The 16397-nt window shown below is 33.3% G+C and overlaps 1 protein-coding gene across 1 annotated transcript in view; it reads left to right on the forward strand.

Moving 5' to 3' along the window:
- The window catches only part of LOC108371101 (arrestin domain-containing protein 17), a 15861-nt gene extending 2467 nt beyond the window's left edge, over window positions 1–13394 (forward strand). Inside the window, exons 2-5 of the mRNA XM_017626601.1 lie at window positions 6012–6364; window positions 8978–9695; window positions 9782–9949; window positions 12980–13394. Of these exons, the coding sequence (XP_017482090.1) occupies window positions 6012–6364; window positions 8978–9695; window positions 9782–9949; window positions 12980–13104 (1364 nt within the window). The 3' untranslated portion in view covers window positions 13105–13394. The remainder of the gene's footprint in view (window positions 1–6011; window positions 6365–8977; window positions 9696–9781; window positions 9950–12979) is intronic.
- The last annotated feature ends 3003 nt before the right edge of the window (window positions 13395–16397 follow it).

Here is a 16397-nt window from a genome sequence, read left to right on the forward strand (position 1 = left end):
ATTGGGATATGTTAGGCCGTTCAGAATGCAATAAAAAACATATTTTTAAGTTTCAATTGAATGTTATTTGGTCGGACAAGACTAAATTAATCGCTTTCAATCAGATGGCCGGGCATGGTATTGGTTCAAAGACCCAAACTAAGCCTAAGCGCATCATGTACTGCAAACTGTGAATCACAGTGGTAGGATCTTAATTGTTTGGGGTTGTATTTCAAAAATTTTGTTGGTCCGTTAGTACACATTATGCGTAAGGAACAGTATCTGTTCATATTTCAACAAAATTTGCAATATGTAGTCGAAAAATGAGAGTTTCAGCTGAAAAATCACCCAAAACATACTGCATATGTTCGCAAAGACTGGATACAAAAGCAAAAATTTGCTAATTTGAAATGACCTCCACAAACCGCGGACATGAATCTCATCTAGAATTTGCGAAATCAACTAAAAACACAGCTTAATAAGTATCAAAGTCCGTAAAATCGAGTACATGAGCTGTGAAAGCCAACTAAGGATATACCTCCAGAATTTTTACAAAGATACAAATAAGGTATGCCAAATCACATCCAGGAACTGAAACAGGCAAAAGAGTGCTGAACATTGTGTTAGTAGTTCTTTTTTTCGTGAAAATTGTTAAAAAGTTCTTAAAAATATATGAGTGCAAAACTGTAACATCTGCCTTAATTTACATTTTTGTCTGCTGGTTTTTTTATTGTTGTTGTATTGACTTCAAATCATTATGAGAGAGGGAGTAGGGATGTACCAACAAGAATATACAGCAAAAGTATGAAAGTCGTTAGAACTTGGAAATATAGCGGTGGCTGAAACAAAAAGTGTTAAACCATGTTACAGTTTTGCTTGTCACTGTACATACGAATGTTGCTATCGTCATCGCCATCTTTGCTACAGTTGGTTATATATACATACTTACATACATATGTATGTATTTACATATGTGTGTCGCGCCTAGTTGTCCGCCTTCTCGTCGCAAGCGGCTCTTTGACGCGACATCCTATCAGAACTGACCCAGCCCCAGCCAATTTTGTTTTGCGTTTGTGAGTTTGTTCATCTGCATCGCTACAACAAGTATCCGACATTTTTTTTTGCGTAGGAGCTAGTAAGAGGTCAGTGGCCCCAATTATCTATATTCGTATAAATTTGCACTCTTTATGTGCATAAGTATGTATGTACATATGTACATATATTTTTTGCAAATCATTCGAATTTATTGTTGCTATGTTTCATATTCAATTGCTGTCCTGAACGAGTGCCAGGAAAGTTTAATAACCAGGAGAAAAAATATCAATCAAGGCATTAATCTCCTCAACCACTTGCTATTCCAAATAAAACTGAAAAGGTCCTCTGGTATACTTCCTTAAATGCTGAAAAAGCATGACTATGTATTCTTGAGTCTTCTTGATTGCGAGCTCGGATATTAAGACATACAAGTCGCCAATGAGTGAATGCTAAGAGAAGATCTCAAACTGAGCTAATTTCTACAAAGAGAAAAAATGCTTAATGACTACATTAACTTTATGAATCACTAGCTATTTTAAATGAAATTTATATGATCCGAGAGTTTCACCTATGATATCTTTGTCAGAATGTCGAAGAAGTGTTTTTCAGGTTTTAGAGTCTTCATGATTGCAAGCACACCAAGCATCTCGACACGAAAATAAGATCATTACCTTTGACCAATTATATTGTAGGTTTTCTGTTCCTCTAGGGACTATTCATTGTGAGGCTCATTCATGCCCATTTCATCCTCATTTCGGGATTATTTCAGGACAATTTCGGGACTAATTAGGGCCCTTTTTTGGCCTAGTTCTGGAGCATTTGGGGTCTAGTTGGGGATCATTTTCGGACTAAGATGTGATCATTTCGGGACAATTTAACAACTTTCTTTAGAATCACTTCAGGACTAATTCAAAATATTTTGCGACTAATTCAAAACCATTTTTTAGAAGTTCGAAACTACTCAGGAAATGATCCTGAACTATACAGGAAGTGGTAATGACGAGTAATGTATTGCTGCAAACAAAATGAATAATATTAAACGAAATTAATATTTAACTTCATGCCTAACCTCTTTATGTGCGTAACTCAACACCCGAATGCTTTGCCAAGGCGTACACAAATGTTTGGGCATCGAATTTCTGGAGTATCGGTTACCGCTGACTTTTTTTTTTAGTTTTGTGACATAATTTGGGTTGGCAAGTAGTTCACGAAATAAATCTAACCTCCGAAATAACGACGAAATAAAATGTAAAGAAAATCTGCAAAAATAATACAACTGTCTAAATAAAATGCACACACGTATTTAAATAAGCAAAACACCCCACTGAGAAATTAGGCAAGCACCTTGCGAGGTAAGCTATGTTTTCTTTCAGTTTTTAATACCAAAATTGTCATCATGACCAATTCCATCTACTACTAAGGCAAAAAATGAACACCTCCGACGAAGCATTACGTTGTCAGTTGCAAAATAACGTGCCGCCGAAGTTATTTCCAAGCGCCGAACTACTCCGGGCGACTGCTCTGCATTTTACGTATGTCTGATACCAAATGTACATTCCAAATTCCTTCTTACATAAGGCGGCCACATCTTTGCTAAGGTAAGGGAGATTCGTCAGTGAAGTGATAAGGAACACCGTGTGAAGTGCAATACCTTACTAGCAACTTACCCGCCCGCTTTAGAAATAGAAAATAGAATAGCTTTTAGCGATATTACCTACTGCTACGTGCTAAACGTGTTCTGTGTTTACATACATATGTACATATATTGCACTAGCAAATAGCCGGTGGGCTTAGCTGCCCCCTAGAAGTATTTTTGCGTTGTTTTCCCTCTCTCCGCAGTCAATAAACTTTAGTTGTTTTGACTAAGTTATGTTTAAAAATTTGATGAAGCAGATAAAAATTCAGAATACTAACAAAACAAAATATTTTGAAAACAAAAATTACCAACTATGCACCAACATTTTTTGCATGTTTTTGGGAATTACATATTTACATATGTGATAAAATTGAAAATTAATGCCCCCTTAATTGTATTAGATAGCCAGACGAAATTTCTCACGTTAATACAAAAAAAAAAAAATTATCCTTCGAACAATGCGATAATTCTTTATGTTTGTTTCGTTTCTTAGAATTATCGCTGGTAACGCTGTTTTAATTGAAACATTTTGTGTTTCCAGCCAACAAAGTAGCATTTTTGCGGTTTGAGACCTTGCGGCGGCGCCACATGCCTGTCGCGCCACATGCCATTATTACTTAGTACTCGTAAAATCCCTAAAGTGCGCGTTGGCTATTGAGTAGCAGTCGGTAAGGAGTCAACAGTTGTACCACTTATTCGCAGTAGTTTTGTAAAAAAGTGTGTATTATTTCCATAGAAGTGGCATGCGGAAATACACGCACATACTTATTAAAATATTTTCGCTTGGTTGTGTGAATGTTTGTAAGTAAGGACTGCGCGGTGAAATGTATCTACCAAGGCGAATTAATGAAATTCGAAATAAAAAGTGCCGAATATTCACACTTCTTTTATATGTACATTTATGCATATGTATGTATGCACATTAGACCGTACAACATTACAAGCAAACAAAAAAAAAGTTCGCCGTGTACCCCTCAGTCGAAAGTATTTTTGCAAAGCAACTTTGAGATTTTTTGTGCAGAATTACCCTGCAGGAAATGGTACTAGTTTGTAGCTAACCATTAACTAACTAACAGTCGACTAGTGGTAACTATTTATTAAATATTTCCTTTGGCCGTAACTAACTGCTTTTGAAGGGCAATGGTCGCCTTTTTATATTTTTCGGGGACACCTACACTTGGCAACAAAAAAAAAAACATTTTGATAGTTCTACTGGAATAAATCTTTAATGATTTTTGCAGAGCTCTAGTTAAGTAACTATAGGGTGATACTTTAGGAACTGAGATCTGGTGGTTAAGCACTAGCGCTGGGTACTTGGCGAAAAATGTAATGCGGCGAATCTTACGTTTTAAACTCTGGGATGTATCTATGATTTTTTTTTCTGGTATGGTCCAATGTACATACATACATACACTTGTATTGGCGTACTTGTATTTTGTTGTGTTTATCATTGCCATTCTGCTACGTGAAGTAATTTCATTTTGCTGAATTCTGACATTTTACTCTGAATTTCGCTAACATTTGCAACGCCTAGTTTTATATGTACATACATATGTATGTAGGTATTACGCTTTGGTATCAATTTAATTTAGATGGGCTTGCTGTTTAGATAAGTTTGTACTTTGGCGGTGGTGAATCGGTTGGCGCTTTGATTGCCGAATGGGTTGGCACACGTCCAGCGCGTTTCACCATGAACCTAGGCGAACCCATTAGAATTAAGTTCTCTCTGCGCTTAAAGCTTAATTCGAAAGAAAATTCAAAATTTCATTTCGCTGGCTGAAAAATTATGTTTGCATTTGCAGATATGTATGTACTGAAATGAGCAGAAAATGTCGTTAGAGTAGGGTGTGGTTGCCGAGCCCCTGTAAAGTCATTTATTTATTTACATATGTCCATATGCAGTTATGAACATTAAGCTGGGTCACGCAAAAAGTTCATATGTATCTATCGTTGAAAACATTGTTTTGGAAACCTAAATTGTTTCAAAAGCAATTAATTTCCAAAATATTTTTAATGAGCGTTGTCACCTGTTAAAAGAAATTTAACTGAAACATTAATTCAATTAATTAATGCCATATCAAACGAGAGAGGTTCAAGAAAGATTAACTTTAAAAATATTTTTGCAGGGGATAGCCACCTGCTTATAAATTCAAAATCAATTTAATTTGCAAGTTAAATTAAATATTTTATTACGAAAATATATTCGGCGATGTTTGCCACCTGTTTAGAAATTAAAAATCAATTTAGATAACAAGACAAAATAAAGATTTTAACGAAAAATGCTTAAGAAAGCATTATTTTGAATATATTTTTTAAGAGTATTGCCACCTGTAAAAAAGTATAACACGAATTTAAGTAACAAGCTAAAAAAAATAACTCAATATGAGCATCAAAAAGGGGAGGTTTAAGAAGGCTTCATTTCGAAAATGTGTTTGAAGGGCGTTGCCACCTGTTCAGTAATTTAAAATCAATTCAATTGCTAAGTTAATAGAAATATTTTTAAATACTACTAAACCAGAGAGGTTTCAGAAGGCTTTTTTTCAAAAAAATATTTTGGGAAGAGGGTTGCCACCTGTTTGAATAAAATAATTAAATATGGCTGTAAAACTAGACAAGTTTTATAAAGACTCATTTCGAAAATAGTTCTTAAGGGGTTGCCATCTGTTTAGTAGTTAAAAATAAATTTAACGAAGGGTTTAATTAAATGTTTTAAACAGTAAAACCAGAGAACTTTTAGTTACCTATATTTATAATATATATTTATACCACCAGTTTAAAAAATGCAGTTCAATTAAGTGAAAAGCTAGAGTGAAACATTACAATGCGGTCGTCAAACGAAAGAACTTAAGGAAAGCCTTTTCTCCACAACGATTTCGAAGAGGTTTGCTGCCTGATTTGTAAGTCGAATACAACGAAGTTCATTAGTTAATTCAAATATTAAATTGTCAAATTATTTTGAAAGCCTTTTATACAAGAGTTGTCACATTTATTTTTACTTTTAAAGAAAACACGAACCATCTCAAAATTATCTTTCAAATTATGTAGGCTGGTTTGACTTAACGAAATCTTTTATTTTACAATGGTGATCGATCCGGCCTAACGTACATACATATGTACGAAGATGCAGTCTAATTTTATGTATTGTTTACATATGCATGCATGTTTGTAAATTAAATTGATTGCTTCTGATATCCCACATGCCATTTAAGCTTTCCGCTACTCATATTTGCTCATCAAATATTCATTATTAATCTTAATGACAATCTGCTGTGTTTATTTACTAAGTAACTTTTATAATAGATTGACAATTTTTTCGTTCTGTTTTTTAATATTCTCTATGTTTTATCACCGCTCTATCTAGCAATCCACATCACAGTTAATGGTTATGCGAAGATACGCTGGATAAAAAAGGGCTACCCGCGCGATAGTGAACGTGCTATGTGTCGTGCCTACCGTTCGTACTTGTCATCGCGTTCGTATGTGCTCGGTTCGTGTGCGAACAGTTCGTGTATGGACTGGTCGGCCGGCGATTATTCGTATACGTTTCACGTAATACTGCCAGAGAATCTGCCCACTTCGTTCGATGGAAAATATGGGCAGATTCATTATGAGATTATCACCACAATCGATCGGCCAGCCCGATATCCGAAAGTCTTCAAGTTGCCATTTACGGTAATACAACCGTTGGATTTGAATGTGGACACAATTTATAGGGTGAGTAATATTAAGTTACACATATGGGTATTCAAACTAACTACATACGTACATACATATGCAAAATTATGGGTTTCTTTGACCTTATGGCTATATCTAGCTTACAAAGAATCAGATGTGCGAAAAGAGCTTACACTGCAACGTGAAAAATAATTTCAATTCCTAAAGAGAGTCCTGTCGAAAATTGTAAAAGGACCTTGGTAGACGAGGGGTTTCTCTAAAGATTATATATACTGACTTTGATTGTTCCTTGACTTCTCTCTTGATATAGGTCCATATGTCAGTGTGTAGCAACACGTCCGGATTGCGTCATGGCAGTCATGGTTGCGCTAATCGGGACTGTGTTATCTCGGAGCCTAGTGCGTGAATGCACATTAAAATTTCATGTCCTGTTTTGGCATATTCCCTTTTATTGTTTGCATTAGTTCGTAATAAGCCTGAGTGAGGACCTAATTTTGGACCAGGACCGGCTCGAATACAAAACACAAATAAGAAAACACACCCGCACATTGATACAACTGATTAATTGACTAAGTAAAATTTTACTTTTAAAATAGTTAGCGAGCCTCTTCAAAAATGTAACTACTTTCTTTATTTTATTTCCTTGGGCATCCGCATTGTAATGTTTCATTTAATCTCTCAATTAATAAAATCGGAATTTAACCCTCCGTTAGGCAGACGGGTCCGGTCAGACCGTTTTCTATATTACATGTGAAATAAACGTTGATATTTTTAAATGAAGTAGCGATTTAAGATTCTTTGACTTTCCCTAAAATAAAAAAAATAGAAATCAAGAACAAAAACAATAGAAGCATAATATACTTCCAAAACTAGGAACCAAATATAGTAAAACAGCGTTTTCAGTTTTTCAATCTAACGTCAGGACCTTTAAAAGGATTTTGGTTCCAAGCTTCATGATTAATTCGATTTTTTTTCTAAATTAAGTGTTAGGTATAATAACAATATGGGTACAATGTGTCACCATTTACCTATAAATACATGAAAATATATAAGAATGTGGCCAGGCCCATTAGGTACGAAAGTGACTAAAAAGTTGTTCGCCCAACGAAGGGTTAAACAGGAAAAACCTCTTTAAAAGCATTTAAGAAATAAAACTTACTTAAATCTTTGACACAATATTTCAATTAACTTAGTAAACTTTATTTCGAATTTATAACCAAGTGGCAACTTTTATCACAAATATTTCCACAATAGATATTTCTTAAACCTAAAACGTTTGACACCCAAAATATCTATAGTATTTTATTTATCTTATTAATTAAGTTAATTACGAATCTCTAACCAAGTGGCAACCTTCGTCAAAAATATTTTCCTTAATAGACCTTTCTTAAACAATTCTCACTTAAAACCCTGGTTAAAATATGTTATTAAACTTGTTATTTAAACCGATTTTTAATTTCCACACAGGTGGCAGCCCTCTCTCCTTAAAAATATTTTAGAAATAAAACTTACATCGTTCGTTTGACACTCACTTTAAAATATCTCATTTAACTTGTTAAATAAATTGATTTGAATTTGTGAACATATGGCAACCCACTTCAAAAATATTTTGGAAATTAAACTTTCTTAGACCTCTCGCTGATTTTATTCTCATATGAAATATTTGCTTTTGTAAAATTATTGATTAAAATCATTTCGAAGTCCAAAACAGGTGGCAACTTAGGAATCATTTTCGAAATAAAGCTTCAGTAAACCGCTCAGAAAAAAATATTTCATCTTGTTTGTTAATCAAATTGATTTCAACATTTGGAATAGCTGGCAACCCTCTTCAAATTTATTTCGCAATAAGTCATTTTAGGATCCTTTTCGTCGGGGCCACACATTGTTGTAATATTTTATTTAACCTCTTAATTAATTAATTTTAATTTAAAACTAGGTGGCAGCGCTCATCAAAAAACTAAAAGCATACACGTTAATCTAGGTGGTAACCTCTTTGTGTGCTAAATTTGATTGTAATACGCTTGCAGCCAATATCACGAAAGCAATTTAAGTGGAAAATGATTTAAATTTTTTGAATTTTATCTATGTATGCATGTATATGGAAATTGACTGAAAATAAAAAAATCACTTCCCTGCAAACCAAAGTTCCCGAAATCTTAACGAAATCTTTAGGAGTATCTGATTTCTGTAACGATTTTTTTTGCGAATCTTCAAAGAAAATTATATGAAGTGGTTGACACGAACTCGTAAAGAAATTTCTGTACGAAAAATAAAGAAAATTCTGAAAGAAGTCTGCAAGAAATTCTTCACATAGCAGCATTATTTTCATTTCTTTACCGATTTTCTTCCGAAATTTCGTAAAAGAATGGAAGTGTGCGTAATTTATTTCATTTTAGAAAATTCGGCAATAAATCGGATGGGATCTTTCCGAATTCTTTAAAAATTCTTTACGATTCAGAATACTCTGAAAAAATGGTTTGCAGGGTTTCCATTTAAAATGCTGGTGACGCTTTCACATTTATCGCACACATATTAGTAGGATTCAGAGTATTTTAAAATTAGCAAGCTTTGTCGAAATACTTCGTTTATACATACTTACGATTATGCTTCGAATATTTACCAGATACTAAATTAATTACCTTTCCATTTCAGGTCCCTCTCGAAATCCTCGATCGCAAGCGCTTCTGGAGCTTTTGCTGCCCCACAGGCCCCTTAACTGTGAAATTCTCCACACCCTATTGCGGTTATGCACCCGGCCAAAAAATTCATTTCGTCCTCTACATCAACAACGAATCGTCCATTGACATCACCGACTGTGAAGTGAAACTGAAACAGCAGGTGTCTTATGAATCCCATGATCCACAACATGAATACCGTTATGACAAACATCTCATCGCACGCAAACAATTCGGTAATGTATTGCGTTGGAGCCGTAAAGTATATCGCGGTTATCTTAGTTTACCCTCCATACCGCCGTCATCAGTGAAAATCGCTTGTCCTATCTCAATTATGTATCTGATAAAAGTCATAATTAAACCAACTGACTTTCATTGGAAAATGAAATTGAAAATACCATTAACCATTGGTAGTATACCGATTATAGATAGTATGGCTGCAGCGGCAGGACTGCCAAGCCTATTACAAACACAATATGCCACAAGTCGTGGCTACTATAGTGGGCGAAGGCTGCAGAATATAGCAACTATGCGACAAAATGCAGGCGAAGGGGAACATGGTGTGGCCGATGTTGAAGGGGGAGCAGAGAATGGCGGAAATTTGGAAGTGGCGGGCGAGAGTGAAGGTGGAATAACAACGGTGCCAGCACTGCTTATAACCGATGGTGATAATCCGCCCGACTACAAACTTATGAGTGAGTTTAGTGCTGTGAAATAGCCAGATTTATCTGTGGACTTTTTTTAATATTCTTGTTTCATTTTAATTTTTTTTGTTTATCAGTGCCACCTTCCTACGAGGATGCCATGGCGTTAAGTGATAAATTCTGTGATGACAGCGAATACTTGCAAAATGTCAGCCTGAGTAGCATTGTCTCAAATGGCACGACAGACTCCTTCAAGCCGCGCTATCCCGTCTACTATGAATATGAGACGCCAATCATACCACCCGGTAGTGATGATTCTACCTCCGATATTTAGAATTGAGCGATTGGAATACAAACAAAAACCTTTTTTCAGTTCAGGCCATAATTAGTAGCGAAAATTTTAAATTTTCTTTTAAGTCAATGTTTTTATTGTGACTCAAAAATTAGCTATCGTATTTGGGGAATGTTTGAATGACAATTTATATATGTACCTACATAGTTTATGAATCTTTAATTTTATTAAGCAATTTTAAAACGTTTTCATAATTTCTTCTGCTCTTTATACAATTATTTATATTTTTAAATATTCTAAAATAAAAAAATGCACGACACTGTAGATTGGAAATCTTTGGAAAATCTTAATCTCTAAGCCAAATTTATTTTTAACAAAGGTGGTCAATTTTGTTATAACAATTTTGAATGCTAATGTTAAATTAAATAATTGTGTAAGTTTTATAAAAAAAAAAACAAATCAAATCAACGCACAAAAAAATTCTTATGTTCTTGCCACACAAAGCCTGCTGTCTGCTGCCTGCCCGCTTGATAAACAAATGCTTGCCAAAATAATAAATAATAGACATTAAAACTCTTAAGCAATCAAAGAAACAAATCCACAAATTAACACTCGTACAATCAAAAATATGGATTAAACTTAACATATAAAACCATAAAACTTAAAATAGATAAAACTCAGTTACATATATGAAAGTAGATAAAAATATATATATGTATATATGAACATATGTACACAAATCTTCCGAAGGACCAAACAATTAAATGCAGTTACCTTCTGCCAGTCCAGTTAATCTTTATGTTTTCCTGGTCGCTGATCACTAAATATTCCGGCGCAGAAGCAACGCCAGCACGTCTGGACCCATGCCCAAGCAGAGGTCACATTTTGAGCTTCAGAAGAAAAAATGGCTTCAACCTCCACAATATCTTTAGACAACCTCCAAAAATCACTTCAACCAAAAAGCAAACAGGTGTCACGCTACGTTAAATGTTACTCCGACCAGGGATCGTGTAAAAACTCCCAAGATTAGTTGGCATTCTGAATTTCCCTCATTTTTTTGTAGGACCTAACAGAATACATTCGTTAAAAAAAACACCACTAACAGGGCAATTCTGGCAACTATCATGAAAGCTCTTTTCTGACTTTTGATAGAAAAATTGAACGATCTGCTAATGAAGAGTTTTATCTGTTTGTCTTTAGCAATAAATTTTCTAAAAATCAAATAATAAAAAAAAAAATAGATATATTATTTTTTTTTTCTTATTAAAACAATAAAATATAGAATTTTAATGAAAATTAAATTTACAAAAGAAAAAAGTATCAAAAAAGTTGCTAACAATTTAACGAAATTTAAAAAATATATTTCTTTGAACAATGAAATGAAAAAAATTAATATAAAAAATAACATAATGTAATTTAAAAAATAAAAGAAAATTTTATTAAAAAAATCAAAAAAAAATATATAAGTTCCTAAAAGTTACGTGGAATTAAAAGAAAGATATTTTTCTAACAAAAAAAATATCTAAAAATATCAAAATAAAATTAAGTTAAAAAAGTATCTTTCATTTTAAAATCTAAGAATTAAGTAAAAAAAATAAAAAAGTAAAATAAATTTATATGATAAAAATTCAAAAGAATATTTTTTTTTTGTATAAAACAATACAATCTTAAAATTAAAAGCAAATTATTTAAAAAAAGAAAAAAAAATCCGCTGCCCGGGGACTTGACTTCAGATCTCTGGAATGACATGGCACTCGGCCATTACAATTAGAGCTTTTCACCATAAAAGTTGCCAAGGAAGCTTTATTCAATAATATTTTCGTGCCAGAATAAACAAAATCTTTCAAACTACCTTGCCCACTGTATATCAAACTAACCACTATTAAGTTATCGTGTCTGTTCTAAAGCCTCATATTTAACCTGTAAGGGCGGGACAGAAGCGGAAAATTTAATTCACTTCTTGGAAAATGGGGTTCGATGACAGTCAAGCTAACCAATAAGCGTTCACACAAGATGTGTGCAAATCAATATACCAATGGAAGAAAATATACAGCTATATACATATGGAGGTCTTATATTCAATACCCGCTATCGGCCAAGACTTAACTGTCATCGGTGATATTTATCTTGACAAAAGAAGTTACTATTAAATTGCACAGTCCTAATTACCAGCAGTGATGATAGGTAAATCCCAGATGGGTTCTAACATCACAAAGCTGTTTTTGTGAAAATTGCAGATAACTAGATGGTATTGAATATAGGCGCTCGAACTACTTTCTGAGATTAAAAGTAAGATGAGTTTTGTCTCCCTTCAGCTCCTTGAAGCTTTCCTGCCCTTGCTGAGCGAAATATTCATCCAGTTTCAAACGCTCGCTTCGGCGGATGGAATAGCCGAAGAAAGGAATACTATGACTGGTTGCGACCACAGAAATATCTGGTCTAAGCCTGCTTACATATCTCATTACCAGGAACTCTCTAATGACCTGATACTCAGACTAAAAGAAGTTCGTTATATTCACCAACGTATATAAGTCAAAATTTGCATTGTCGCACTTGTTTTGAAATGGCTAGGACCTAAAAGAAGCAATTCGCTTAGAAAACAACACTTACAAGGTATACAAAATAACCCAAACAAAATTAAAAAATTATTTAAAATTATACCTATATATAAATAATGTAAATTGAAATGCCAAACATTATACAAATAACTATTTTATAATTTTTTTTTTTATTTGTGCAACTCTTAATTTAAGAATGTTTGTTAATTAAATATCTGGAATGTACTTTTTTACTTCAATTTTAAAATTAAAGTTTTAAATTTTTAAGCTAAAAAATATGTAATGAAGTAAAGCTAATTGTCTTCTGTTTTCCTCTCCTCTTTCTGTATCATTCATCAATAACTTTCGTTCGTCAATAACCCTGCCACGGTCAACAATCCTACTGCGTTTTCTTGCCCTCGCTTACACGCTTCCTGTCTCACGCGTCCCTTCATTATGTCTATGTACATACATACGTTGAACAACTTAAATCTTGGTATGGATAGAAACACTCTACGATGAATCACCCTCGCAGCTACGTATCGAACTACAGCCATCAGATTCGTCGGATGCATCAAATCAACCACTCAACGCCGCTAGTTTTCCACTCTATCGAAATGAGAAGAAATAAAAGGATACTAGATGTAACTCTACTGTCGAAAAAATAACTGATTAAATTTTCATACAAAGTTATAAAATCTGCCCTAATAGTGCTTATATGTAATTCTTAAGAAATAAGTAAGTACAATTTACTTTGGGGCAAAAGAAAAGAGGATTACTAATCTTAAACTGTTTTAAATAGTTAGTAACAGAGATATTATTAATTTCACTCATACTTTAGTAACATATGTATGTATGTATTAGGGTGAGGCTCAAACTGCAAACAAATAAATGTTGTGTGGAACACCACTTTATTTAGTTCTAAGTCATCCACGAAAATGTCATAATTTTTAAATAATTTTTAGATGGTTAAAAAATAGCAATCGATACTTTTTACATATTATTGAAAATTATTCGTATAAATTCATAGTTATCGCAAAGCCCCAAAGACAGCCTGCAGATATAAGTTTTATCGGAATAATTACATCATTTTTTTAAATACTTCCATGAGTTCCAAATAGCACTGGTTTACAAATAATTATCTTTAATTTTTAAATATTTTCTAATGGTAACAAATAATGTAAATTTTTAGTATTTTCAAACCGTTAAAAATTATTTTAAAATTTGGAAATTTTCGACGATGTTTTCATTTTGTACGTGGAACGAAATTGTGAGGTGACCCATACAAAATGTAGATGCTGATATTTTAACAAGCACCCTTACACGTTTGTATGTATTTATAAAAATATATATGTACGTTCGTATGTATGTAAATATCATAAGTAATTTTAAAACACAACCACTCGTACTTGTATTCACATAAAACGCGCACACATCTAATGCCCATACATACATATGTATGTCTATTAGGGTGCTTAATTTTTAGGCGATATATTTTTTTTTTCTCTGTGATACCCGACTAAATCTAAAACTTTATAGAAAATAAAAAAATTATTCCGTTTGAAAAAAAAAAAATCTTAAGTGCACCATCAATTCGATTTTTTGTTATAAAAAATTTTTTTAAGGAAAAAAGAGTGTAAAGCTTTGGTAGGGCAAACAATTTCAGAACAAATATCGTCTTAAATGATATTTATCAGCTCGAGCTCAGAAATTGTTGGTCGGTCGACATTTGCTCAGTTGTGCACTCTTTTTTCCCAAGAAATAAAATTTTAACACCGACAAATCTAATTGCATCCTGAAAAAAATCCCGTGTTATTTATATGGGAAATCGAATTTTCGAAGGTCGCACTTATTTTTTTCAAACGGCATAATATTTTATTTTGTATGAGGTATCAAAGAAATTAAACACCCTAATGTCTATGTACATTAGAGTGGTCCTTAGAATGATATGAACAATTTTTTCAGTCTCACAACTTCAACTGGTAATACCACGGTCACAGATATCACATATAAACGTTGCTCCCGATTGGAGTCGGTTAAGACGTCTTCATAGGGTAACCTGAAGTTTTCCCCCTATGCGACACTGTCTCCAATCGTGACCAAAATGTATATGTGATATCTTCGACTATAGTAGCATCGCCTTAGTGGTTAAGGCTTAGGAAATGTAATGTAAACAATTGTTTCCTACATTTAAAGACCACCCTAATGTTCATATCGTCGTTGATATTGCAAACCGTTCTATGCCACTTATTACCTATGGTGCTTAGTTGATCTGTTATCTATATTTGATCGTTCATATTCATCAGCCAAAGGTAGACAGTTTTTTCTGTCATTCGTTTATTAGGGTGTGACGATTTGCAGATGCATTCCGGTGCATGTAAGAGACCATATAAGTGTCAAGGGTACTAATAGACATAGACCGTTTTGCAATGTCACCGACGATATACATATGTACATATGTATGAACTAAATATTCAAGCCTAAGTACCCATCAAGTAGTTAAAAGAGTATTAACTTACTTATAGTTATAACTGAATTTAAGAAAACAAATAAAGATTTGCAAAATGTATTTAAACGGAGGCATTAGGGCTGGCAGTTCTAACTGAATTTTTTGAATATCCGAACAATCTGAATAATCGAATATCTAATAAAAAAATATCGAATATCTAGATATCCGGATGAAAAGAGGGACAGATATTAATATATATGAACCGGATTTTTATCCGCATAATAAAATATAATGGATATCAAACGGATATACGTGTTTTATTCGTATACACGAATATTCGAACGGACATCCGGATATGTATATTCACGGTTAGTCCCAGCCCTAGTATATCTATATATGAATATCTCAAGAGCCCTCCACCTTTTGAGTAGCTGATGTTCTTGAGTCACATCCAAACAGAACAATTGTCGGCTGATTCCAAATAGTTGAAGTAATTTACAAAGTTTTTTTCTTCAATTGCATTCTTAACGGAATGAAATACATATATGTATTTTCAATGAGTTTTATATGCAAATAAGTCTCTCCGTCAGAAAAATGGTTTTGCGTATTTATTTGCGTCTATTCGTGGCGATTAAAAAAAAAAAAAACCTTGTTTTTTTATTAATTTATGTTGAAAAATTAAAGAAAAGCAAATTTCAGGTTTGAATGCTTCCACTTTTTTGGAAAATGCTTGGAATTAATTTAAAGTGCCCGCAATTATTTAAAAAGCTATTCATAAACATATTTCCATAGGAAACATTTAATTAAAAAGAATATTTTTAATTTGCCATTTATACTGATATATATTTTGAAAGCTGTTTCTTTCTAATCGAAAAACTCGAGAACAGCTGAACCGATATTTTTGAAATCGACTCTAGGCCCTCAAAGGATGATAATAGAAGAAGAATAATTTCGATACATCACGGGGCGTGGCACCTCCCATACAAACTGAAGTTTTCACACAACATATCTCTGGAAGTATTCACTGTAGAGTGCTGTAACTTAGTAAAGAGATATATAATATCAACTTTGTAGTTGTGTAGGAATAATGAAGACGAGAAATTTAGGCAATTCCCCATCGCCCAGCTTGCCAGCTGATTTCTCAATTATCTCGAGGGAATAGAACTTCTAGCGAATATTCAAAAAATTCACAATAGCATACAGTGGTTTTTTATCACTTATAGGTCCGACCCGATAGTGTCCGAGTGTAGGCCATTTGTCCAAGCGTCTACTTGATGCCTTGATATTAAAGAGGTCCACATTTTTTTTTTTTATATTTTGCCCGAGGTAGACGACACCTCCGAAATTAAAATGTATGTACATGCACACCATTTTAAAACTAAAGATAATTTTTTTATATAATTGTTATTCCTTTAAAACTGGTTCAGTGTCGATCAGATTTTATTAATGTTTTAAATTTATTTTCACACGTCATA

Source organism: Rhagoletis zephyria, unplaced genomic scaffold, assembly GCF_001687245.7.
Source record: "Rhagoletis zephyria isolate East Lansing unplaced genomic scaffold, Rhagoletis_zephyria_1.1 Rzeph_scaffold_04704, whole genome shotgun sequence".
Lineage (NCBI taxonomy): Eukaryota > Metazoa > Arthropoda > Insecta > Diptera > Tephritidae > Rhagoletis > Rhagoletis zephyria.